The sequence below is a fragment of the Musa acuminata genome, chromosome BXJ3-7, assembly GCF_036884655.1.
Source record: "Musa acuminata AAA Group cultivar baxijiao chromosome BXJ3-7, Cavendish_Baxijiao_AAA, whole genome shotgun sequence".
NCBI lineage: Eukaryota > Viridiplantae > Streptophyta > Magnoliopsida > Zingiberales > Musaceae > Musa > Musa acuminata.
In genome coordinates this window covers 38,748,578-38,774,618 of record NC_088355.1, presented here as the reverse complement: position 1 = coordinate 38,774,618, position 26,041 = coordinate 38,748,578, and the positions used below count along the sequence as shown (strand labels likewise).

Genomic DNA, 26,041 nt, shown 5'->3' with positions numbered 1-26,041 from the left:
GCTCTAAATCTAACGAAGGGAGTTTGATTTGTTCATAGATGAATGCATTTAACGTGTGTGTGATATCACACGTTATCATTAGTAAATACGTTTAACATGTGTGACATCACATCATCATCTTGTTGATTGTTTATGGTTTGACCGTATGCTTAATGTTGAGTTTTGATTGGTAGGTAAATCTAACGATGTCACATGTCAAGCTTTAATTAGTTGATTATGATTTAATTGGTCGACATATCGAGCCTTAACTAATTGTTTATTTGGTTAATGTTCATTTTAACCCTTGTGGTTTTTATCGTGAACTACTTAATTTTTTATGACTTATTCGTATCTAAAAATAATATCAATATTTTTAATGGAGTACATGCAGAAGATTAAATCATAAGAGCTTAAGTAGTAAATGATCAAAATTATAATGACTAAAAATGGATTTTAAATGTTTGATTGACACTCAAAATCATATGTCTAAGTTTTGATGATTATTTAATATTTGACCAAATGCTAAACGTGGAGTTTCCGATTGATAATCAAATCTAGTGATATCATATGTTCATTATTTTGATTGAATCACACGTACGGAGGTTTAAATTGGCAGTCAAATATAATGATGTCACTATTAGGTCATGATTTAAGTCGCGAGCAGACAGCGTGACGGACACTTACAGCTACGAGTATTGACACGGAGCACGTCATCTCCGCGTTGGGTGTTGTCAACCAACGCACCGCTGTCGGTGGGGAATGCCATGTCTGCATCCCCTCTTACCTGCGACATGATGTCGAAGGAGACCCGCCACCCACCTTCGTTCTTGGATATTTCCTCCCCAACTCATCTTGCAACCATCCATGATTCTGCTGCTAAGAAGAAGAAGAAGAAGAAGAAGAAAAGAAGAAGAAAGGTCGATTGATGGGAAGCAACGAACGAACACTTACTCTTCGATACCCGTCCCGAGAAATGTGATCACTTCATCTACCAAAAAGAGGATGTTAATGTGGCGTGCGATGGAACGAAAGAAAACAGTGCCATCTCCTCTTCTACGTGCTGACGAGCGATGATGATAGCTGGTGAGCATGAAAGAGATCCTTCTTAGCACAATAACACAAAAAGAATTTATTTAATCTTAAAAATATTAAAGCATTTTTTATTTTCGATTTTGAGATTTGGAAAATGAAAAGGAAAATTTTGTTTGTCGAAATGAACGTATCGAATTTACATCTAAAATATATTTGCAGATCTCATTCCATAAATTTCTTTTGTATTTATAGGAAATAAATATATCCAAAACTAAATCGAGAAGATGGAGACGTGCCAACAACGCCACCCACCACGTGATTGGTTTGCTCGGCTGGGCCCCTCTCTCTTATTGCCTTTGGTGTACCAAATCGAGACTGGCCAGCCATCCATGAATTGACTAGAAAACTTGCGTGACATGGTTGGGTTAGGTTAGGTTAGGGTAGGTCAGATTAGGTCTTCTTTGGCACACCAATTCAGTGCGATGGACTCAGCAAAAGAAAGGGTCAGATGTGGATCCTAAAGGAGTAGAAAAACTTGTATAAGATTAATGTTGTTCTTCATTATTTATCGCTCTTGGATAGCGTGATTTGGGTCATGGATGAATGGAATAGTTTTCGTTTTCTTTCTTGTATTTTTCTACCTTTTAGAAACCTTCCACCCTAATTTTTAGGGTTTCAAGTGATCATTTCAATTTGGGTCTCTCATGTGCTGATTTCATCATATATATACTTACTCTGATAGGAAAATACTAGATTGAGAAAATTGTAAAAATTAGATGGGGATAAGTTGGAGATGTGTTGTGTAAAAAAAAAAAATACATAAATAATTTCATATAAATAATTTTCTAAATATCATATTATAGATAATATTAAAATATATACAAAGCATATTATATTTTTAAAATTTATTTATTTTGGAGCAAGTAAGTGATTTGTATATAAATAAAAATTAAATAATGATGAATCCAAGTTAAACTTCTCAATGTTAATGCACATTATTTGTATCTTTTCTAATGCTATAGTGGTCTACTTATCGATCTATATCTATTTGTTAGAGTGTCGTTCGTCCTCATTCAGTCAAACCATAACTTGATTATCATGTCCATCTAGCATCTACTAGTAAGAGCGCGGCTCACCCTTATTCGGATCAAAATTTATCTATTAAGCTATTGTATCATGTTAGATGTCAAAGTTATTATATAAAAGGGATCAACTAAGCACGATGAGTGCTCGAGATCATCGTGGTGGTCGTGGTGCAGCTCCTCTCCCTCCGGTTCGAGAACCTCTCTAATGAGTTCACCCTCTACGTTGGTCATGACTCGAGTAATTGGAACGAAGAAAAAAAATATTTTATAAATATTATCAAAAGATTGGACATACAGAATCAATCGCTTTGGTTGTATTAGTTGCTTTAAGATTTACGAGTCTCATTCCACAAGTTTATTGTGAAAATTCTAGCATCATTCAAATTGCTCACAATGATGTCTACTACAATTAGTAGACATGATGTATACACAATTGATATTAATAAAATATAAGGTTCTTTTTCTCCCTTTCCATTTTATATAAGAAATCAAATAACAATTAATATGAATCAAATTGGTTAAAGTTAGGATATATATATCAGGTTGGACATCAATTCAATCCAAGATCTTAAGTTTTCATGTTATGAGTTATACGCGATGTGAGATTATTCTCTTGATCCTTTCATCTGATGCACATACATGAATATGTCCATCTAAGCCTAACTTCTTTGACTAAGACCTTGTTTGATTCAGATGCCATTATTCCCATGCAAAATTGACTTTGCTCTTTATTGGATGGCGATCTGAAGTTTGTGTTGAACTTCAAGAGCTTCTTCTATGGGTCTTTATTGCAAGTATGTTGCGTTGGCTTCTTCCGCTTCTCTCTCCTTCATCATGCATTGTCTTTTTGATACAGCTGATCATGGCTTTGGAATCTCTCATGTCCTATTATTATTGTTGGGTGGCTGTAAGGTATTATAGAAAACAGACTAAGGTTGTTGCTATGTGGTGGTGGATTGACGAAGCAAGCAGGAGGCATAAATTGTGTTGGGTGGTTGGAATTGTGATGAATAGTATTGTTTGTGTCATGATGTCGAAGAACTAACAATGATTGCTCCAATGCGATCTCTTTACCTCTCTTTTTTTCCTAAGTGGATGTATGGCTTTTGGAAAGTTTCATCACTAGTCGAAGACCTTTTCCATCTATAATGGCCGATCAAATGCTTTAGAAAGAGACGACGAGCGAGTCTTAATATTAAGAATGAGGTCGTAAAACATTAATCGTCACATCTCTCATCGATTCCATCAGCCCCTAAAATATGTTTTACGTGGCGCTACATGCAAATAATGAAGGATTAAGTTGAAGGAAACAAGAAGCGAAAAAGAGTATTTTTCTGCTGATAATGTCTAAGGATACGATGGTTTTACTTACTCAAAGATAGAACTAATCATCATCTTAGACTTGTCTTAATATTAAGAAGTGTATATTACTGAACAGGTCAGACCAAGAACTAGCGGTCATTGATGTTAGAGAGAGAGAGAGAGAGAGAGAGAGAGAATGGAAGGAGAAGGTTGCCGCTTCAATCCCGTGAAAGAGTCAAAAGAAGGTTTTGTTTAGTTTACCGATGAGGAGAATAAGTCGATAGAATAAATCTCGATAAAAAGATAAAGTTGCTTGTGAAATATTTAACCATATTTTTTTCTCATATTATCAATTATCTCAACAAGAGGCAAACATGGTATTGAGTTAGCATCATCCCTACCATGCTCCGCTGTGACCAAGCCATGGTTACCGCTCCCCGTATCTCGACCGTCGTATAAGACACAGCCGAAACACACGTGAAAGGAAGTTGCATACGAGGTGACCGTATCCACGGAACATACGTGGCATGTCCACGTCCGGAAGCGCGAGCCGGCCTTGACGTGGCCTCTCATTGAACACGTGCCAGTGGTAACAAGGTGACGTCACGCCTCGTGTTCTCGTTTGACCAACAATCCCCGGCGATAACCAACGTGGGCGGTTGACATTTACTGTCGTCATCACGTGTTCTACGGTTATCGACCAATTGAGAGAAGAAAAAATAATAATAATAATAATTTTGTTGGGGAAAAGATCAACGTAAAGATTGGGCGTGGACTTGTCCAACACGCATACTGGTATTAGATTACTACCATCTTTGACCGCCACCACCTTCGCCGTTCTCTCATGGAGCACGGTTGTCACATCCATCCTCCAACTATAAAACAAATCCAGCAAGGAAACACAGGGAAAAAGTAACGAGGGCGGCGACCGCACTTGTTCCTCCCCAGCTCATACATCCTCTTGCTTTCCACGCAATTCCGGCCGACATAACTGAACAGCACCAGCAGCGGACGACCACCACCACCATATAGACCCCTCGAACTCCCCTTCCTTTCCTGTTACGACTCCCGACGCTTGAATCGAGGACACGACAGCTTCTTCCATGGCCACCTCCTCCTCCTCCCCTCCTCCGCCACCCGACCCGTCCACCGACGCCGACCTCCTCCGCCACCTCCTCTTCGTCTCCCGTGACGTCTCCTCCCACCAACAACCTTCGCCGTCGTCGTCCCCCCTTCGTGTTAATCCCAACTTCTCCTCCGTCCCCCGCAACGTTAAGCAGCTCTCCCTCCTCTTCGAGGAGCTACTCCTCGCCGTCCGAGATGACGACGACCGCTGCGTTGACTTTGCCCTCCCGCGATTGGCTTCGCTTTGCTTCCGCGAGATTCTTCTCGTTCTCCACCGCCTCAAGGCCCATTTTGACCATTGCTCCGCCCGCAGCCGCGCTTTCGTCCTCTTCCGGGCCGAGCCCCTTGCCGCTGAGATCCACGAGCAAGTTGTCGACCTCGCCACCTTCCTTGACATCCTGCCTGTGGCGGAGCTTCGGATTCCTGAGGACGTGAGGGACCACGTCCGCCTCCTCCTCCGCCAGCTCCGACGTTCCTCCCCCGCCGTCGATCCCGCTGCCCTCTCCCTCCGCCGAGATATTCTCGAGCTCATCGCACTCGTCGAGAGCGGGACGGTACCCGACCATGCCGCGCTGCAGGGGATCTTCCGGCGGCTCGGCATCGATGATTCATGGAACTGCCGCCACGAGATCGACAGCCTCGAGCGCGACATCGCCGACGGCGCCGCCGCCGACAGATGGGTGCCGGCCATGGTGGCCCTCGCGTCGATCCTACGATACGCTAGGTACGTCCTGTTCGGGGCATCAACTCCCAGATTGGACACCTCCGCCGGTGCCGACGGCAAGAAATCGCCCTTCTCCGAGGCGGAGGACCTCGCGGTGCCGGCAGACTTCCGGTGCCCGATATCGCTGGACCTCATGCGGGATCCGATGGTGGTGGCCACCGGACAGACGTACGATAGGGACTCCATCGTTCGATGGATCGGCTCCGGCCATGCCACCTGCCCCAAGTCCGGCCAAGCCCTCGCCCACCTCGAGCTCGTCCCCAATCGCGCCCTCAAGAACCTCATCTGCTGCTGGTGCCGCGACAACAACCTTCCCTTCGACGGAGCCGACGTCACCAGCAACGAGCAAGCCGATGCCGACAACGCCACGACAGCAGCGGCTAACAAGGCTGCGCTCGAGGCGGCAAGAATGACTGCGTCCTTCCTCGTGGAGGAGCTCGCGGCGGCGCCGTGTACGGATGCCGCGCACCGGGTGGTCCACGAACTCCGACTGCTGGCCAAGCACGGCTCCGACAACCGCGCATTCGTAGCGGAGGCCGGTGCGATTCCCCTCCTCCTCCCGCTGCTCCGATCGGACGACGCTGGGCTCCAGGTCAGCGCGGTGACTGCGCTGCTCAACCTTTCGATCCTGGAGGCCAACAAGCGGCTCATCATGCACGCGGATGGCGCCGTCGACGGGATCGTCCACGTCCTGGCAGAGGGCGCCAAGTGGCGGGCGAAGGAGAACGCTGCCGCCACCGTGCTCAGCCTCTCCTCCATCCACTCCTACCGCCGGCGACTCGCACGACACCCCCGGGTGGTGGAGGTGCTGCTGCAGATGGCGCGCCACGGCCCCGCCAGCTCAAAGAAGGACGCCATGGCAGCCATCCATAGCCTCGCCGGGGACCGGGAAAATACCGGGCGGCTGGTGGAGGGGGGGGTGGTGGGGGCGGCACTGGAAGCCGTGGGAGAGCCGGAGGTCGCGGAGGAGGCGGCGGCGGTGCTGGCGGCAGTGGCGAGGAGGGGCGGAGCGGAGGCCGTGGCGAAGGCGGAGGGGGCGGTTGCGCGGCTGGTCGGGTTGCTACGGCGGGGGTCGGACTGGGCGAGGGAGAGCGCAGCGGCGGCTCTGGTGGCGGTGTGCCGGCGGTCGGAGTCGGGGGTGGTGGCGGAGCTGGCGGCCATGCCGGGGATCGAGTGGGTGATCTGGGAGCTGATGGGGGCGGGGACGGAGCGGGCGAGGCGGAAGGCGGCGTCGCTGAGTCGGATCTGCCGGCGGTGGGCGGCTGCCGTGGAGGCGGAACGCACAGCCAGATTCTCGGCGATGAGCGTCACGACGTCCTCTACTACAGTTGCATCATGATCAGAAGTTAACGATGACAGTACACATACACACGCAGCAAGATCCGTTAAGTGTAGTTATCGCGCGCCGCTCAGGATCGGACGGACATCATTCTTTCTCCTCAATTGTGCATAATCGAGTGATTCTTTGCTTTAATTTCCAAGTCTTAATATTGCCAATTTTTACGCGTACGAGTTTACAGATTTGATTTGTTTGGAGATCGAATAAAAAAGAGAGTTCTCGAAATGGCAAACGCCTTTCCAAGCATTCTGTTCCTTTGTGCATTACCTTTGACAGGAAAGAGTCAGAAACTTGCAGCACTTCATAATCCTCATTCATGCAATATGATTCAGTTTGTAAACCTCAGAAGACCTGCATAAACTTGATGATTCATAATGGTGCTCCAAAACCATTTACCACTCCAATAATGAAAGATTGCATCATTTCCATATAGTATAATTTCGAAAACTTTAGTAGCCAAATTAGTCTAAGTGTATAATTTCCATATAGACTGCAGCACACTCTTGTTTTCAGCTTACAGGAGATACACCATGCCAACTTCAAGGAGCGACTCTGGCGGCAGTCTAAGTGCCACGTCTGGTCCCCGGCAGTTCCGTCGGAGAAAATTGTAAACAAGGTCTATTGCTACCTTCTTTATCATGGAGGATCCCGGCTTTGATCGGATGTGCGAATGCCCCAATATGAATGCAGTACCGGACTCTTGGGCCACAAGTAGCTCCTGCAGCTCTTCCTCGATGACACCTTCGGTTGAGCTTTCACTCTCCTCCACAAGGAACCTCACCCTTTTCGCTTTACCCATGGCCTCCTTCCCTTCGGAATTCCTCTCATCTGATATCTGCACCGTCATGTTTGCATCCCGTAAGTTCAATTTGGTAGACGAATTATATGGAGAGCTTCCAACGACAGTTAATCCACCCTCAGCCTCATCATTAGACGGGTCGCAATGGTGTAATGCTTCAGCATGAATGAAATCAGCCAGACTGGTAATGAGCTCTGACTCAAAAGAGTTGACATCCTGGTGGACATCACGGTAGCCATACCGCACGATGCACCGGTAGGATCGGAATTCTGGAGGTCCCACACGACCGACAAGGTACCTTTCTGAAGCAGGAATAAAAGGAACAGGAACATATTTTATGCAGACAAAGACTAAGATTTGGTGGAACGCTGGAAGGTTCGTCACAAAGTGAGAGAAATTTGCCGGCACACCCGATACGAGGTCAGTGTAGACAAGGCCAATGCCTGGGACGCGGGAAATGCCAAGAGAGTTGCCGAGGGCGAGAAGCCAGTCGAGGGAAAGCTTGTTCTGCAAATCAAACTCGTATTTTTTTATTGTCGCATAATGCCACACGAACATGATGGCCATTAGGATGAGCGCGAGAAGGATGGGCAGCCAAGCACCGTCAAGGAACTTCATGAGTGAGGAAGAGAAAAACAAGGCCTCGATCGATCCAAAGATGACAAAAAATGCAAGTGCCAGAAGAGGGGAATTGTGCCAACATAAGATCATGACCAAGGACGTGAGGCAAGTGGTAACCAACATCACCGTAATTACTGCCAAGCCTGCACAGGAAAAGAAAGAGGATCAGTCAATGACATCGAAACATTCTGACGATTGCAGAATATAAATAAACAGATGAAAGCAAGCCGAAAAATGAGTGTGCCAAGAAATATATGTGAACAATGTCGTGTGCCATTTCAGAGATTGGTTTCATAAAAAATGATGAGAACCACAGTACAGCAGAATATTTTCTAGAAAGCAGGTTTGCAATCTTAAAACGACATGAATGCAGACTCCATTTAGATAATCGTACTATTTCTCATCGTGTATTTTCACATATACAAAAGAGTGACACTGTGATAAGTGTTGAGTGCAAAATACTAGTAATGCGCTCAGGAGGGTTGACAGAAAAATGTAAACCTGATGCATTGCCCATATGTTTTGTGTCTCTGAAGCCGAGGGCAACAGCGACGCAGAGGATCATGAGTGCCCAGTTCACCTCCGGAATATAGATCTGGCCGTGTACCTTGTTGGAGGTGTGAACTACCTTGACCCTTGGGAAGCAACCGAGAGATTGGCTTTGGCTCACTATAGAGAATGTTCCGCTAATGATTGCTTGACTCCCCACAACAGAAGCTAGTATTGCTATCACAAGCACAGGCCATCTTACACTTTCTGCACAAGAAAAAGAAGCTCTACTGATCAATAATTCACAAAAATATTCTGCTACTGCTGATATATGAATTTGTCGGGGCCTTAGAACAGTTTTGGAAAACTCATACTAATTGAGACCTTGTGGCTGGGGAAGAAAGAGAAGGCACCTGGAACATAGACGTAAAAACCGATCTGGTAACTGTTGCTGATAATATGATGTTTGGACAAGTAAGCTGCTTGTCCCATGTATGCCAAAACTAAAGCAGGATAAACGCACGAAGTGAAAGCAATCTGCATTAACCAAATACAACAAGGGTGAGAATCTTGAGAGTTCAAACATAAGCAATCATTTACGGCATAAACACTAACCTGAATTGCTCTATATGAGAAGTGACCTAAATCCGCAAACATTGCCTCTGACCCTGCAGTGACGATAGATAACATTAATCATCATATGTTGTTGACGTAGAAAATAATAAACAAGACCTTTATAGATAGTGAAAATTTTCATGAAAAAAGGACCTATCCGTATCAATTACCTAAATAACCAATTTAAGCAGCTATAGAACTCTATTAACCTTTCGGACATCACAGGATAAGCCTCAAATGACTTTCATTTATGTTGTTCATTTGGCTTATTGACGAGCTACAAACTATAATCCATTGTGATCCACTTCGACAGTTACCTGTCATGCATAGTAGAATTCCTCCCAAGGACATCCAACCAGCCTTCCTTGTCTTCCTCAAGAACTTCAACATGTAATACGGCGACAACGCTTGATAAATAAGGGGATTCCATTTGACGATGTTGTATATGCCGAGTCCACTGATACAGAGTAGCCAAGTGACGATAATTGGTGCAAATAAGAATCCAACCCGATGAGTGCCATAATGTTGAAGCGCAAACAAGCACACTATCAAGAAGCAAGTAATAGGAACCACGGCATCTACAGAAGCAGAACACCGGTCAGTTGGTGATGGAAATTGTGGTACATATCAACAATATTTTCAGACAGCAAATACTTTGGAGTGAACAAATCCCTGTAAGACGATGATCTATGGAACAAGAATTCCTAGCTTATCAATAACCGAAAGCTCGCGTTATATCGCAATCGGGGACGAAGATCACCGAGAAAAGCGGATTGATTTATTACTGTCTAGATGCTCTTGTACCATGAGTAGGAATACAGAAAAAAATAATTTGATATTTAGAGATCAAGTCATTCCGGACTTGCAGAACCGTTCTTTCAGTATTACATCATATAAAAACAGCTATAGTAAAAGTTCAATAATACAAGCCTTTAGTTTAATAAGAAATGGATTTGACCAAGCAAGATTGGGACCTTACATTCATGGTGAGTCTTGGACAGAGACAATTCGAGCCCTGAAACCGCCGAAAACACTGCAACAACAACAACAACAGAGGAATAAGACTTTTAAGAAAGTATGAAGTAAAATGGAACTCAATATACGAACACAAAAGGGTATATTTACATTACCAACTCTCAATTTCAAGAGAGGAAAGCAAGCCCACCTGATATGGCCGGAGTGAGCACTCCATCTCCAATGACCATACAAGTACCGAGCATGACTACTATCAAGAGAACAACATGTAAATTCTTGTGTTTCTCAATCCAAGTTTTGATCCTCGGCTTGTAGCTGCTTTCCGGGTGGCATTCATATCTGTATGTCGATAGTTCTTCGTCGGCCGCCTGTCTGTTGGGCAGGAGACTGACATTTACATTTCTACAAATCAAAGAATACAGAGCAAAAGTACCACCTGCGAGTTCACAAGGAAGACAGATCATAACCCGAAGGAATACATGTTCGGTCCCAAAAATCAACCTCGATCATCGCTATATTCACCTTGACCATTGTCATCAGCTCTAAGAACTATGAACACATACTTGAAAAGTGGGACGAGAGTAAGAGTCCAGAACACAAAGGACAGCACACCAAAGATCTCTTCGTTACTTTCGGAATGCTTTATGTCCTCAGCAAACGTGCTCTTGTACACATACAAAGGTGAAATGCTCAGGTCACCGTATACCACGCCTAGGCTTTGGTATGCCAAAAGCAAAGTGGCCTTCCAGGAATTCTTCTGCAGATGATTGAGCACTTGGTAAAGATTGGGGGGAAAACGAAATCAAAGGGATGGATCTCCGGTGAACACGATCTTACCTTTAGGGCATTAGGACTCTGTCCGGCTTCAGGATCCATCACGAGTCTTGGAGTTGCTCACCGAGTCTCCTGCATGTAGGACTTCGTTGGAAACATGGATCGGTTAGCATTCCCAGAGATACACAAGAAGATTCTACCATGCATCTCTGCGAGACCAGAGATCTGGTCTAAGATAGTCTCTGAAACTAGAACAAAGAGAAGAACATACCTACGGGAGGGCTCGAACCATTCTTGACTCCACCGGTCGTTAAATAGGAACCACTCACATGTCCAAGTACCTCAGCGGCCCACCCTCCACAGTCATCCGAGTGGTGGAAGAGGCAGAAGAAGACATGGAATAGTAGTAAGTACGAAGATGGTGGAGCCTTCCAAGCGTTGGACGGTGTGATCAATGAAAGCAACAGCCGGTCCCGCGGTTGAGAGCTCCTCTGCAGGGATAATATAACAAGGATAATGCTGTGTGTCTCCACTCATCCTTCTGCCTTTTCCTCGGAAATCAAAAAGGAATCTTGATCATTATTACCGTCTTTACTGTTCCTCATCTGCCCAAATTGCCATTGCTCGGAAGGGAAGGAAGTGAAAGCAAGGAGGTTGGTGTCTAACCATGTGCATGGAGAGAGGGAGAGAGAGAGAGAGAGAGAGATTTGGATTTCGTGGGACGGCAGACCATGTGGAGTTGCAGTGTCGAGTGGAAAGCTATGGCGATTCTAGAACGCGTGATAGCCGCCGAGAGCCGACAAGCCTCAGCCGCCTAACGTGCGAAACTGGAAGACGAGCCATGTCGATGATGGGAGCCCATTCAATTAGTGTCTCATCTCATCTTCCTATCTTCTTCTTTCCAGTTGAGATGAGCAGCCAACTAGGAAGCACCTTCCACAAGCTTTTCGTGTGGAGGTGATATGGAGCGGTGTTTGGCAATCCAAAGAAGACTTCTCAGTCAATCATGAAAGATGTGGCAATGATCATGGTGGGGAGTTAAGTAGGAGATTTGACAGCAGGAATGATGGATAGGATCTCTTGCGTTAGTCTTTGTTCATCTCTTACTTCCAATAAGAGAATGTCACAAATGACTGTCACGAGACATGGGGAGAGAAGAAGAGAGGAATTGGAAGAGACCCAACTGCAGCTTTTTGGCTGAATGCTTTCAGTGACGAAACCACTACAAAAAGGCTGTGAATGCAGCAGCCAATATTGACTTGGCCTTTTGAAATCATAATATAATGATCCCACTACAATTCCTTCGATTTGATGAGACATGGCATGGAAAGAAGACTGGACGATTACAACCGAAGAATGTGCGTTCTCTTCCATTTCATCAGCCATCTTCCGTCCAAGAATAATTGAAATCCATGGATGGATCGCCCCTGTTCAATGGGAATTCTCTTCTACGTTCGATGGCTATGGTCAATCGGGATGAACAGTACAGGTCAAAGCTCCTGTGAGTCGATACAAGCACTGGATCGCCAAAAGATCAAGCCTTCAGAGTCGCAGATCGAAGGCGATTCGAATCAACCATCAGTTCATGCATGGCCTTATTGCCCTCTGCTTCCTGCGATCGGCTGGAGAGGACGAGGAAGGCTTGTGAGGGCCATCACAGGGCGTTTGAAACCCGATGTTCTCGACTGCTCCTACGGTCTTGAACAGGCGCTTCTTCAGCTGCTCCACCAGATTCCGATGCAGCAGCTGACTTCGCATGTCCACCATCGATCGGTTCCTCGTCAGCCGCTGGCCACCGACCGGCTTCCTCGAGCGCTCCGGCAATATGTTGCACTGCTTGCAAAACTCATCGGCCAATGCGGCATCTTCTCCGAGCTTTGTCGACTTGTGGCTGCCGTGGAAGCTCACTTTGCTTTCTTGCTCGTCTCTCGAGGAGTAGTAGTTCATGGCGGAATACCTGCCTGACTGCGTGTAGCTCACGGCATCTTCATCGGAATGCGGGTCACCTGCACAGAGGCGAATTCAACAGAACTGAGACGAGGCAATGACGTCAAATTAGTAGTCTAGAAAATGGAAGAAGTGCACCTTGAAACCACTCTTCCTGGTGAGGATGCTGCTGCTGATCGAGCATACCCAGGCGATGCCCTGTTCCGAAGACTGATCCTTGGGAGGAAGCAGAGGAGGAGAGGTTGTAGAAGGGGTGATTGCAACCGTCCTCGGCATCATCTTCGTAGTTGTAGACACGAAAGACAGAGTTGGGTGCACTTGTCGCCTTCCAATCCGGCACCAGAGCCGTGATCTCCTGAGCTATCATTTCTGCTATCTCCGATGGCTCTCGATCCGTTATCTCCAGCTCCTTCACCATCTCGTTCGCCACATCGATCGGCGTATCGCAAACGATGTCGAAGGGGAAGTGAATGTTCCTCACATGTCCTGATCAGCATGATAGAAAACAACATCGAAGTCTAAAGTCCTGCTACAGTCTTCCTTGTGTATGGTGGAAGTTCCATACCTTCTGCGTCGGCAATTTGAACTCTGAGGAAGATCGTATCGTCCTCCGGGTTCATCTTCCCTGTGATGGTCATGTCGGTTCTCCACACCGTGCTATTAGCATCGTGAAACTCCATCGAGTGCAAGCCATCTTGGTCTTGCGATCTGATCCCATTAACTGCATCAGCAGGAACAGTGTGATCACCTAATGCGAGAAAAGGATCAAGAAGAAGTTCCTCTGCCGACGGTCTCTTTGATACATCTTCCAGACATCTACCGACGAATCGCTTGGCCTCGGGATCTTGGATGCGATAGAATGCATCAGGCAGCCGTCCCTGGGAAGGAAGAACACAATCCAGATCAAGATTTCAGTGCGAAGATTGAACCGAAGACAGCCTGCAATTAGAACTCTTACCGAAGTAACTTTCTTGTAGATTTGAGCTGGATTGTAGCACTCGCTGTAGGGGTATTCCGAAGTAAGCATCTCGAGCACGCACATGCCGAAGGAGTAGATATCTACAAGCTCATTGTACTCTTCTTCGTAAATCTCTGGTGCCATGAACTCTGGTGTCCCTGCAACCAAGAATTGCAGTACAGAGTCAAGTGTCAAAGCCTACCTCCTACAAAGGAGCAACCATTAGCGAGTCCATTCTACTGCTTCAGTGAGTGTGTCAAGTCTAATCTGCTAGTAAAACAGATGAACGACTCTGTAAGCACTAAGGAGAACATCCATATCTGATTTGACATTTATATCGACACCAATTCTAACTTCCTGTACCGATTCTAATTCAAACTAGTCGATCGCTGCCCAATACACAACTACGAACGATCAAATAAGCATACGATGCATTAGTCTAGTTCTCCTTACAGATCGATGGTTTTTGAATCCAATATAATTACAGATCAAATAAAGACTTTCTACGTAGCATCAAAAAGGATCGATCACCTATAACAGTGTGTTGTGAGCCCCGGAGGATGGCTGCCAGTCCAAAATCACTGATCTTGACGTGCCCGAGATGGCCATTGATCAAAATGTTGTCACACTTGATGTCCCTGTGTATCACCGGCGGATCGTGACGGTGCAGGTATGCGAGACCGTGCAGGATTTGTCGAGCCCAGCTCTTGATGGCTCCGATGTTCACATGCGGATACCTCCGCCGATACCTAAGATGTGCCATTTACATGATCAGTGAGATAATCTCATACTTGAGACCATTGATGATAAAGCAGGAGTTAAGCACTCGAAGATAAAGCTAATGGAACATACTCTCGGAGGGTACCGGAAGCGAACATCTCAGTGATGAAGTTGAAAGTCCTGTTCTCGACGTCGATCCATGATGCGTGGAATCTGATGATGGACTCATGGTGGAGGGAGCTGAGGAGGTGGACCTCCGAGTACATCCGCTGTAGCGCTTCCGGCGATCGCAGCATGCTGCACAGCTTAGCTTGGTTCCATGCTACCTCGGTACCATTTAGCTCATCGAACGCCTTGTATCTGAAGCCCTTCGTTAAGGAACTCATGTCGGACGGTCTCAGGCAAAACGATTCGGGAGGTCATAATCTAAACAGCGAAATCGATCAGCAATAACTCTTTTGGAGGATACACTGTCTTCATGGCTCCTCTACCAAGCACTTCATCGAACTGCCATTGCAGATGAAACAGCAGAATGTGAGGATTCTGTATACCGAACAGAATTATACTCTGTATCAGACAATTTCTTGTTGTCTATACGTAGAGAAAAATGCTACGATATGTTGTCACGAAATGAAGGTGGGGTTGCAAGAAAGGTTGACATGATGCTCATTCACACTTGGGAGGATTCAAGTCCTTTTCCACATAGCAACGAGCTGTAGATTTCTGACCGCCGAAAGGCAATGCTTTATTGGTGCTGAAGGCATCTCCATGCATTTTCATGGTGATCATGTCTTCACAAGGAATCTCCATTGTAGACAACAGGGAAGGAATTTTAGCACCAATAATTGTGGTGGTCATCTACATCAACTCCTCAGATTATTCTACTATGGATCACATCCTTTTTCATACTCTGCCCACTCTCTTCTTCAACGTTATCATTCACCCCTATTTGGCTATCCTGAGTTCTTGATTTCTTTGCACATAAGCGCAGTGGTCTCTGATAATTATAATAGCATGATTCGCATGGCTTAGACGAGCGCAAACCATCGTGATGGATGGCACACGGTTTGCGTGGGCATCCGTATGGATGACCGACCCGAAGAAAGAACAAGAATCGTTTGTCAGATGTCTCACCGCGCGGTAGAACGTGCGTGTCATCGTTTGCAGCACCACCGCCGGTGGACACCGACTGAACTGTAACAGATGATATGGGTTTCACGGATCAAGAGAGCTTACACGTCCATAACGACCGGTGGGATCGGTCTCCACGTAGCCACGGAACACGTCGAGAGACCCGCCGGCGCGACTTCGGTGCCGTGTCTCGATCATGCCGGGCGACGACGGTCTGGCGAAAGAAGGTGGCGTTGCACCTCAACTAGCAAGAGAAGAAAGAAGGATGAGCTCCGGTGACCGTCCGTCTGTGGTTCTCATCGGGGAAGACGAGGAAGAGGAGGCGGCGCAGGAGCCCGGCGTCGTCGTCGACACTGAGCATAATGTTGAAGGCCATAAGGGCGACTGCCGCGGCACGCAGGGAGTGGAGGCAGGCTCCACTCCCGATCATTGACGCTATCCTCGCAAGAGTAAGGATGAGAAGATGGATGGGGATGGACAAAGGGCATCAAGAATTTTCTAGCAAGGCTCTTCTACGCATGGGGCGGGTTAGTAATGACTGGAGATCTTTTTGGTAGCCGGTCTCGAATGCCGCTGATAAAGTATGTTGTGGGCCTCCGAGGTTGAAGAATCCGTGGCTACGGTTTTGACTTTAGCCATCGATAAGGCGAATGACTGACTCCCAACGGTGGAAGGAGATGTATGATGAGGGAAGAGTCAGCGGTACATTGGAGAAGAGCGGGGAGTATGGTGGTGAGAGGAGGAGGGTGGAAGACGGCAACGCCGGTGGTGGCCCGCGGACATGGCGAGGTTGTAGCCATTTTAAGTGGATAGAATGAAGTCAAACTTATCGTGTCGAGGATAATGTAATAGAATGAAGGTATATATATTTTGTGTTGGGTTTGGAATAATTTGAACGCATAGATAATTGAATGTATAGTAATCGATGGAGTCTGATTAATCTGCTTGTGATGTGTAGAATGCGATGAGATGATTTAAGATGGCACTACTGCTGCTGTGAAACATGAGGTGGTGTGTAACCCTCAGCTGCTCTCCCAAGTATTAAAAGATAGGTCTCTGCCATGTCATTCAGCATGTTTTGAATCTTTAATGAGTCTGATCAATGCTGTTAAATCGCATATCTTGTTTTTTAAGCATATCAATGGAAGATCTATATATTTTTTTTAATAAGAAGATCACTTATTTTTTTTAATATTTGGACACTTTTATTACTACGTGTTACTAAATTTCGGACCATTTACTAAATTCTGTCTAATATTTTTCACTTAGTTGTAGGTTTAATCTTCACTTTTGATAGGGCCAAAATTGCTAATGGCACTTTGTTGGATAATATTAGGAAATAATATCATTGATATCTTGGTTAGTATGACGTGATTTGGATCCGTATACATAGAATTATTCGAAACGACTCCAATGTGGCTTTAAGATGGATCTGAGGTGAGTTTGAAGTAACTCCAAGATGACTCCGAGATAGTATCGAACTATTGAGACGAAAGTATTACGCTCCCGATGTGGAAGTATTACGCTCCCGAGGTAGAAATATTATGCTCTCAATCCCTCCGATACTCAAGTTAGTCATATGAGATATCTAAATGTGAACTCTGAGTAATTGGTAAAAGGAGAAAGTCATCCCCTTTTTTTTCTTGTTTAAGATGTGTTTTTATGAAATGACAAAAAATTTATAATATCATTCCATGTCTAAGATAATGAAATTCAAGATTATCTTACTTGTTATAAAAGAAGAGACGAGTTTAAGATTATCATACTTACAAGAAAAAGAAGCTTGTGTTATATGTCAACTGTTAATAATTTTTTTTAAATATAATTTTAAAAAAAACTCTCACTATCAAATATAAATTTTTTTAAATCGAGAGATATAATAAGTTAATCTTTTGTTTTTTTTGTGAAAGGAATGAATCGCGGTTTATTTTGAGTGTTTTTTTTTTGTAATCATTCGATATAATTAAACAAGTTTAACTTGGAAAAACACAACAACAAAAGAAAGATAGATAGATAGGTCACCGCAATGGGTTGACACAAATATATAATGATTACGAACAGACCCCAAATAATCAATTTGGAGAATCAAAATAATAAAGCCTGTGATGCCTCCTCTGCATCCAAGAAAAAGATCTCTCAAGGTGATGGAAATGCAAAGGCAAACTATATACGTGACTGTATAGTTAACGAATGTCAATGAAGGCTGGGATTCAGAAGAAATCTTCCAGTGTTCAATGGATAACGAATGTCTTTCAAGTTTGGAGATTCTAAAGGCAACTATACAGCATCCAACATGTCTTATGTGCAACTGAGATGAAATCAGAAATTAGGAAAAGTTATGCTGAAGAACATGATGAACAAATTAAAAACAAAAAAGCACCTGGAACAGTTTCATTGCTATAATAAAATAACAGCTACGCATCGCATCGATTCCCCAATTGTCGCATCGCTTTCTAACAAACCAATGACAGTATCACTTTAATGCGTTGCAAAGGCACAAACTATATAGATTGAAAGAGGGGAATAAATCACGACCTGATCAAAATCCACCATAATGTGGTGTGAGATACCGATTTTAAAAAGACAATTAGGATGTACAGTATGCTAATTCACCACCCTAACACAAAAAACACATTACTATTTACACCTTAGAACTGCTGCTCAAGCAACTGCTCCACATAGTTAGCATTTGATGTTCAAGTCTTCCCATATCTGCTTTCTACTTGATGTAGGAGAATGTAGTCCATGGCCTTCATCCGGCTAGTGGAGGGAAATCACCTTCATCTTTGAGCTGATATGGTTGGCTTAGCCTGCACATTTCATTCATTGTGCATTCTTAAGGTTATCAAACGGGTATGTAACTTGTCAGGGATATTTTCCCCAATCAAGTGAAGAAGTTTGTACTGCCAAATGTGATCTTAAACTCTATACTCAGAAATCTACGCGCTATAACTGACTTACTTACAAGTGCAGATTCAATACATTTGCAGCATAAACCGAGATTATCAATAATATTGAAGTTTATTAATGTCCTCTTATGCTACTTCCTCTGTGATCAGCCAAATCTACCTTCTACAGATGATAGTTAAATTTATATATAATAGATTTTCTGCCAAGTTTGATCTCTTGAATAATGCATATAGATTCAATAATACAATTCCTAGACGATGACAGCTTTTAAGCTTCACCGTTTTCTAAATTTTCTAGATCCAATATTACATTTTCAAGGTTGCTCCCTCAAGGACTGTCAAACAACCCTAATGAAAACTATTCAAGTGTATTTTCATTAATGGCTTAGGAAAAAGGAAGACAAATATATTAAGCTAAGGTTTGGTTGAGATAAGCAAGCTGAATCTTGGTTCTCTTATTTGTTTCCTTATCAGAATTATTTTCTCCTCTATTTTTCCATCTTTTCTGGACCTAAATGAATTTGGATAGCTCCTACTCCAAAAATAAGAGTTAAGGCAGACGCTTAATCCTGTGCCTTTTATGCTATGTCAGAGCTCTTCAAATTAAAGCTTATTCCCTCATGTTTTAGAACTATCTCCTACTGGTAGCCCAGCATCCCGAATAAGACAGCACGAAAAAGACCTCAAATTCAATAAAACCTGAAAAACAACCAATCCTCAGTAATACAGATCTTCTACAAGTCACCATGACTCCAGAAATATAAAAAGCAACACATCTAAATCCTGACAATTAAAAGATCGATAAAGTAAGACTCAATCTGGTCCCAATTAAATACTAATTTCATCAGAAACCAATATAAAATATGGTTACTCGAACATGGATTATATATTTTTATAGTACCATAAGTGCTGCAAATAACAGCAACAAAACTTTAGCTAGAAGCTTAAGACAAAAAATGTTGTAATTATCCAGAAAAAAAGTTGGAATATTCCTGACGTAATAAATACTAGTTTGCTTCAGCTGAAATTATTTATTTATGCAAACAAAAAGGCCGGATCTAGCATCCGTTAGTCAACATACTGCATACTCTTTCATGAGAGTCAGTTCTGATAGGCATATGTTGAATTCACGTCTAAGAAAAAACTATGCAAAACTATGGATACCAAACTCTGCTGCATTTAATAATAGAAATTCCAGGAAATGTTTATTACCTTGCATGGTTCAAGCTCTTATAGGGTCTTTCAACCGTTGATTCAGGAATCACTGACCCTAAGCCCCGACCGACAGGATTGGCTGACTCAAAATTGCTACCTTGTCCTGGAGAGGGAACTCCCACAGTAACAGGACCAAGAGACCCAAATTCGAGTTTTCCCTCTGGTGGATTGCCACGGGAAACCACCACAAAAGCAGGGCGTGTGGACTGAGGAACATCCGATGGAATTGGCTTTTCATGACCATTTACCACAAAAGCTGGAGCTTGTGAACGTGGAGATGACCACTGATTCCTTTCCTCTGATGAACCCCCATAATCTGGTGTGTCCATGTGACCATGTCTGTGGTATCTTGGAGAGTGATCTGTAAGCATTTGATTCTTGCCCCTTCCTGATGGTTGTCTATCTCTGTACGAACGAGAATTCTGCATATCAAATAAATTTTTAAGTAGTGAGCGCCTCCACAGATATAGATTATGCCAGCCGTAATTCCATAAAAGTTTGTTCCCTTAAAATGATCCATATCTTGTGGCTGAGGATGATAAAAAACCTAACTATACCACAAGTGAACAATTTTTAAGTATAATCCCAACTTTAAGAAATATTTACTAATAGATCTGGATTGGATTACAATAAAACATAACAAAGCAACATTGAAAAAGAAAATCCGAACAAAAGAAGATTTTGTCCAAATTGACTAATTTTTAATCATATCAAAAACATACAGAATCACGCCAAAGTAGTAGCATAAATGAAATATACCGTGTTGGGAAGGTACGTGCCAGTTCCCCTTGTTTTTGTGATATCTTTGGTACCATAATCATTAGAAATCACAGGTGGGATTAAATAATAACTTGGAGAAAATGGTGGTGCAGGACCAAGTCCATTTGCACCTAGATGCGAGTACATGTTTCGCATGTTCCAGGTGTGTTTGCTCTGAAACTGGGAAGGAGATGTTCGGTAGACTGGGACTAGATATGAGCTCACTATGCATTCCTGGAACTCCTGAGCATGTTGAAGATTGCTAAAGTACAGACGATAATCACCAATGAGATCTGACAATTTACTAGATTTGGGACTTGCATGACTTAAATTTCCATTAGTTGAGCAATCCCCAAGGCTTGAATCTTCTGACAGATAGGAATTCCAACTTGATGATGATGATTCATGGATGGATCCAGCAGCCACAGAAAAAGTGGGTTTTCTAAAACAGGATGTACTACTTGATGTCTTAATTTCATGTTTCATTTCCTCATTAGGGGCTGAAGATCTGCTTGAAGACACTCTTTCTGTTCCATTATCCCCTGAATTCAAATTATCGATCGTCCCATCCTCAGATATGTTCTCTACATGAAAGAACAAGTGGGGTGCATGATGAACTTTTCCAGAAGTTGAAGCCTTGAGACTTTCATCTGATGACCTTGAATCATATGATCTAGCAGAAACAAGATCTCTAGCATTATCAACCAAATGTTTACCTGAAACATCTTCCACAGGAACAACAGAACCAATTTTAAAACAGTTATGCAGCCAGTTTGAGTTATAATTCTGACTAGAGGAATGCCTGTCAGATTGCTTTTTGGATGTGTTCTCCTGCTCCGAGTCTAAAATCTTGATGTTATTTATCTTCTCACTTAATGTGCCGTTAGACATACTGGCCATTGAACATAGAAAATGTGACTCCTTGTTGTTGTCTTCAATATTCAAGTTTGATAATATAGATTCAACCCTATTATCATCAATAGTTCCACTGTCTGGACGACTAGAAGCTGCATCTTGCACATCGGGCCTTTCCCCAGTTCCATGTCTATCCAAAGTACTTTTGAAGAACAAATTAACTTCATTTGCAATACTTTCAGAAGGCAATAGAAGTATCTGACCAAGTTTTCGAGCACCATAAGTAAATGCACTGCGAATACGGTAGAAGTTACCTGTAATCAAAAAAGAATATAAGGAACAACTTAATAAAAGGTCTTCAAATTCTTTTGCAATACTGCAATCCACTAGAACTAAGCAGAAGGAAAAAATTCACGTACCTTTGCTAACACTTCGTCCAAGATTATTGTTTCGTTTCAAAGGATCAACTATGTTTAGATGCTTCTGAGTGAATACCTGGTAATTATTTCCATATGTTCTAGATGGAACTGAAAACATTTCTGTGCATTCTTTAATAAATTCCTCATTAAGTAGTAAACAGCTCCCATTAGATTCTGGTGGTTCCACTGTGAAAGAATAATCGAACTGGTCACCAAGCAGTTACAGTCTTATACAATTGCCATGACTAGTAACACTTAGTCTGCTTACCGACTAGCTCTGGTAGCGAAGAAACAGAAACAGGACCATCTAAACTGACACAGTATTTCTCCCAATTAAATTTGCTATAGTAGTCCAAAAACATGTATAGAACCTGGAAAATGACAGCCTCTCATAAGAAATACAAGATGTTTATTGCCCAAAAACCCATTGCAAAAAAATATAAGTAAAAAAGAAAACTGAAATTTTAGGTATGAGGTGTTTGTTTCTTGGAACACTCACCGCCAGAGGGCCATCTAAATAATTATGGAATAGATGGAAGACATACAATACTAAAATCTCCAATGCATATGTCGAAATCAGACCATGATGAGCTCCAAGAATGCGACTTTCATAATAACACCAAGCTTTGATCAATATTATACTGCGTTTGAAAAGATGATTTTTTCCAATTTTTCGGTCAACCTACAAGACAGCACTGGATTTAAAATTTTCTGCCAAGAATGAAAATTCATATGAGCAATAACATCTGATGTCATCTTCAAGAGTTCTTGTGTCTTGGAAGGAGATAAAAGGTCAGATTTCTGAAGTTGCACCAGCAAACTTTTGACACTACCTTCTCAAGAAAGCAAAGTGTACAAAGCCCACCAATCTGATTGAATGAGATATCCACCACAATATTCTGCACGATGCATTTGACAAGTTTAACCTGCCCACAGAAATTCACATCATAAGACTCAAAAACATGATTATTGCAGACCTCCTATCAACATAGCTGTAAGGGTCTGTTATCACTGTCTGCCCTGATGCACAATGTGGGGGCATGATTTGACAAAATCACAGCCTTATAAAACTATGGATCATAAACAAGACAATATGCACCTTGTGATGGAAAACATATCATGTGGTGATTTTCTTTTTGTATAATATCCAACCATATGCCTGAGGCTCAAATTTGATTGGGAGAGGAAAAGAAAAGACAATAAAGACATCTCCCTACTTTTTAAAAATATAGAAGATAAGAAAAATGGAGCGCTAAAAGATTTTCTTTATCCCATTTCTCTCACTTCTTTTCAAAGAGAATTAAAAAATGGGGTAAAAATAAAAATCACCATATTTATTTCCTCTTCCCTTTGTCTTCTCCAATTCTCTTCTCTCAACCTAGAGAGTGTATAAGTTATTCAAATCCACCTCCATTTCTTTTTTGGTTAAATTCTGAAAAGAAGATACAGATCCAAGCTAAACATACAGCACTAATAATAGTTCATGATCCATTATAAATGAAACGTCACATGAATAGGACATTAAACTGAAATCAGCAGGCTGAGGAACCTCAGCACGAATGAGTTGTACATCCTTCACTTCAAACTCGGCATCCTTATTCCGTTCTTCTTCTCCAAGAACAGAACACACTTCATTTGCCAAAGCATCTTCAGTGTTTGGAAAACCAAGAGCAGTCAGGTCAATATCTCCATCAGGAAGATATGTCTTCAGGGGAACTGATCCAAATGGGAACACCTGAAAGAATTTGCATTAGCAATAAAGACTGTTAAAACAAAATTGAGTACAATTTTAAACACTAATATATTTAGCAGAACCACACAAAGAACAATGCGGTCATGAAAACAACATTTAGAATAGTCTATTCCTGTCATCAAACCTACATTTTCAAATGGTCAAGATCATAAGAAGTGCAGAAGAGGAGTTAATGCTAAGAAGGTGCAGGAATATATGTTTCTTTTAAAAGATAATAACAACCAATAGGCAAAATTTGTACCGAGGAAGCAGTGGCAGATCATGGCGTATCATGAATATTCAACAATATAAATAAGTTACAAAAAACATCTAACTTTGCAAAGGATAATCCACAAAGGCGCAATCAGGGTAAGAACTGCGATGTTCCATGTAGAACAGCATGCGACCTGATTTATAGAAGTAAAAGTTAAAGTAATAAGTCAATTATCACTTAAGGAAGTGCGAAAAAGAAATCACCACACTCAATGAACACCTAACAAATACACAATTCAAAAAACAACGCGAAGACACAGTGAGGGAGACGTGAACCACAACCATCATGCATACTGCAAAAACATTTAGGAACTACAATTGAAAAAGGACCGCCCAGATCAAGTATCCCCCACTGTAAAGAACCAAAAATGCGCAAGAAAAATACCAAATTTAACCAAAAAAAAGAAAAAATATAACAAAGTCAACAGATAGAAGGCATTTAGACATCGCCATAAAAGATCGGACAGAAAAAAACCAAGTACAAAAGACTCACATCACTCGGGATGCGCGTCCTGAGCAGCTGCTGTACGTAATCCACGACGGCCTTCCGCCTCTGTTCGGAGACCACCGTCGGCCGGATACACCGCAGGACCTCTCGAGTGGCCTCCTCGGCCCGTCGCCAGTTCTCGGCCCTGATCATCGAGGGGTGGGGATTAGGCTCCTGCAATTGCGCCCGCGGCGAGTGGTGCCCCCCAGCCGCGTCGCCGTTGTCCAGCGGCGGCCACGACTGCAGATCTCCCATTCCAAGACGAATTCAATCCGGAACACCCACGCGGTCCCAAGCCTTCTAACCGACGGCGACTCGAAACGGCGGAAGGGTCAGGGCGACAGACCGACAGATGGACGGAATTAAGAGGAGATACTCCCCTAGCAAGATCGGGAGTCGATCGGAATTGGAGGCGGGATTTCGGCGACGGAATTGGGGGAAGGGGGCGGAATCGGGGCGGGTTTAGGGATTGGGAGGCTATTCGAGGTTTCGTATGGGATCGGTTCCCTGTGCTCGGACGAAAACCCCTTTGGCTGCGTGTGATTAAAAAAGGGCAAAATATATATATATATATATATATATATAATAGTTATAATTATAAATTGTAAATTATAAAGGGGAACGCTTCCCAAACGTCTCTTTTTCCGACTTATTTTTCCTGCTCTCTTTTTCCTATTTTTGGGTCGAAATATGCAGAAAATATTAATTATGGTCTTTTTTTTAAGGTAAAATGAAATAGATAGCGTTTTAAATTGACTCATTTTTTTGTTGTTGTTATTTTCAATTTTATATGTGTTTTACCTCCACGTCACGTGGGACCCACCTCGGACTCCTTGACAACGGTTCATGTGGTGGTGGTGTTGTCGCTAGGCTTGGAATTTTCGTTGCAACTTTATAAGCAATAAAAAAAAGAGACAAATACTATTAATATGAGAAATATTATTATTATTATTATTATTATTATTATATATTTATATTATTATTATTATTATTATATATTTATATTTATATTTATATATATGTGGTGCTTTTGGTTTTAATTGATTTGGCCTATAGACTTGGTTCATTGGGGTTGGTTCAGCAAATTTCAAACCGGTCCAAATTTATTTGAATCGACTCTAATTATTAATTAGATAATTTAGAAAAAAAATTTATCAAAAAAATATTTTATAAAAATAAATCTATAATATTATATCAACACTAATTTCAGATACTTGCATACAAGTGGTTTTTTCCTGGAATTCATCTATTTATTTTTTCTTTGAAAACGAGATAAATTTAGATGATTACTCTTTTTATTTTTATTTTGGTTTCATGTGAAAATATGATTTATTTTTTCCACATTTAAAGTGTATTTGACGTCTTTTGGCTCATAAATTGTATCATATATTTAACATTTTTCTCCTTAAGAAAAAAAATGGAACAGCTATTTTAGAAATAATTTCCATCCAATACCAAACAACAAAGCATCTTAATCATATTTATTCATGGAGTTGCTAATTTTATTCTCACAAGAATTATATTCATGACAAAAAAAAATATGTATTCACTAAAACACAAACGATAAAGAAATATAAATATAGACTTCGTTGTAAGATGGATGTTATGATTGGAAATTATCTTTTGGATTCCTAATATAATCCAAATTACTTGAATAGACAAGTAATTCAAGAATGGGAAGAAACTTTCTGAATTAGGATTTAGTTATTATATAAAATTTTGATGAGAGATGCATCTGAAGTAGTTCGAGAAAGGAGAGAAGAGAGATTTAGTATTT

General features: G+C 42.5%; 4 protein-coding genes across 6 annotated transcripts; 1 reads left to right on the top strand and 3 right to left on the bottom strand.

Annotated features, from left to right (window-relative positions):
• Positions 1-4,263: 4,263 nt before the first annotated feature.
• On the top strand, positions 4,264-6,811 carry LOC103992519 (U-box domain-containing protein 16). Its single transcript, XM_009412243.3, has one exon. The coding sequence runs from the start codon at positions 4,502-4,504 to the stop codon at positions 6,584-6,586; it is 2,085 nt and encodes a 694-aa protein (XP_009410518.2). The 5' UTR covers positions 4,264-4,501; the 3' UTR covers positions 6,587-6,811.
• A 179-nt stretch (positions 6,812-6,990) lies between these two features.
• LOC103992520 (probable potassium transporter 9) lies at positions 6,991-11,473 on the bottom strand. Its single transcript, XM_009412245.2, has 10 exons — positions 11,131-11,473; positions 10,923-11,003; positions 10,608-10,842; positions 10,276-10,521; positions 10,090-10,143; positions 9,428-9,688; positions 9,111-9,163; positions 8,909-9,032; positions 8,508-8,762; positions 6,991-8,149 (listed from the first exon to the last, which is right to left on the bottom strand). The coding sequence occupies exons 2-10, from the start codon at positions 10,959-10,961 to the stop codon at positions 7,101-7,103; spliced, it is 2,316 nt and encodes a 771-aa protein (XP_009410520.2). The 5' UTR covers positions 10,962-11,003; positions 11,131-11,473; the 3' UTR covers positions 6,991-7,100.
• Positions 11,474-12,082: 609 nt separating this feature from the next.
• Positions 12,083-16,293, bottom strand: LOC135584952 (probable serine/threonine-protein kinase WNK5). 2 transcript variants are annotated; one of them, XM_065160276.1, is made up of 8 exons: positions 15,721-16,293; positions 14,954-15,027; positions 14,617-14,844; positions 14,296-14,513; positions 13,765-13,922; positions 13,372-13,684; positions 12,945-13,292; positions 12,083-12,865 (listed from the first exon to the last, which is right to left on the bottom strand). In XM_065160276.1, exons 1-8 carry the CDS (start codon positions 15,811-15,813, stop codon positions 12,438-12,440), a joined length of 1,860 nt encoding a protein of 619 aa, XP_065016348.1. In that variant the 5' UTR covers positions 15,814-16,293; the 3' UTR covers positions 12,083-12,437. The 2 variants fall into 2 exon arrangements, with proteins under 2 accessions (XP_065016348.1, XP_065016349.1); XM_065160277.1 differs by having other exon boundaries at positions 14,954-14,991; positions 15,721-16,289.
• Positions 16,294-18,108: 1,815 nt separating this feature from the next.
• On the bottom strand, positions 18,109-24,792 carry LOC135643317 (uncharacterized). Of its 2 annotated transcripts, XM_065160122.1 has the most exons (9): positions 24,271-24,792; positions 23,322-23,507; positions 22,606-22,698; positions 22,272-22,454; positions 22,041-22,143; positions 21,773-21,958; positions 20,499-21,667; positions 19,737-20,161; positions 18,109-18,425 (listed from the first exon to the last, which is right to left on the bottom strand). In XM_065160122.1, exons 1-9 carry the CDS (start codon positions 24,517-24,519, stop codon positions 18,368-18,370), a joined length of 2,652 nt encoding a protein of 883 aa, XP_065016194.1. In that variant the 5' UTR covers positions 24,520-24,792; the 3' UTR covers positions 18,109-18,367. The 2 variants fall into 2 exon arrangements, with proteins under 2 accessions (XP_065016194.1, XP_065016195.1); XM_065160123.1 differs by lacking the exons at positions 23,322-23,507; positions 24,271-24,792 and adding an exon at positions 23,102-23,293.
• Positions 24,793-26,041: the final 1,249 nt, after the last annotated feature.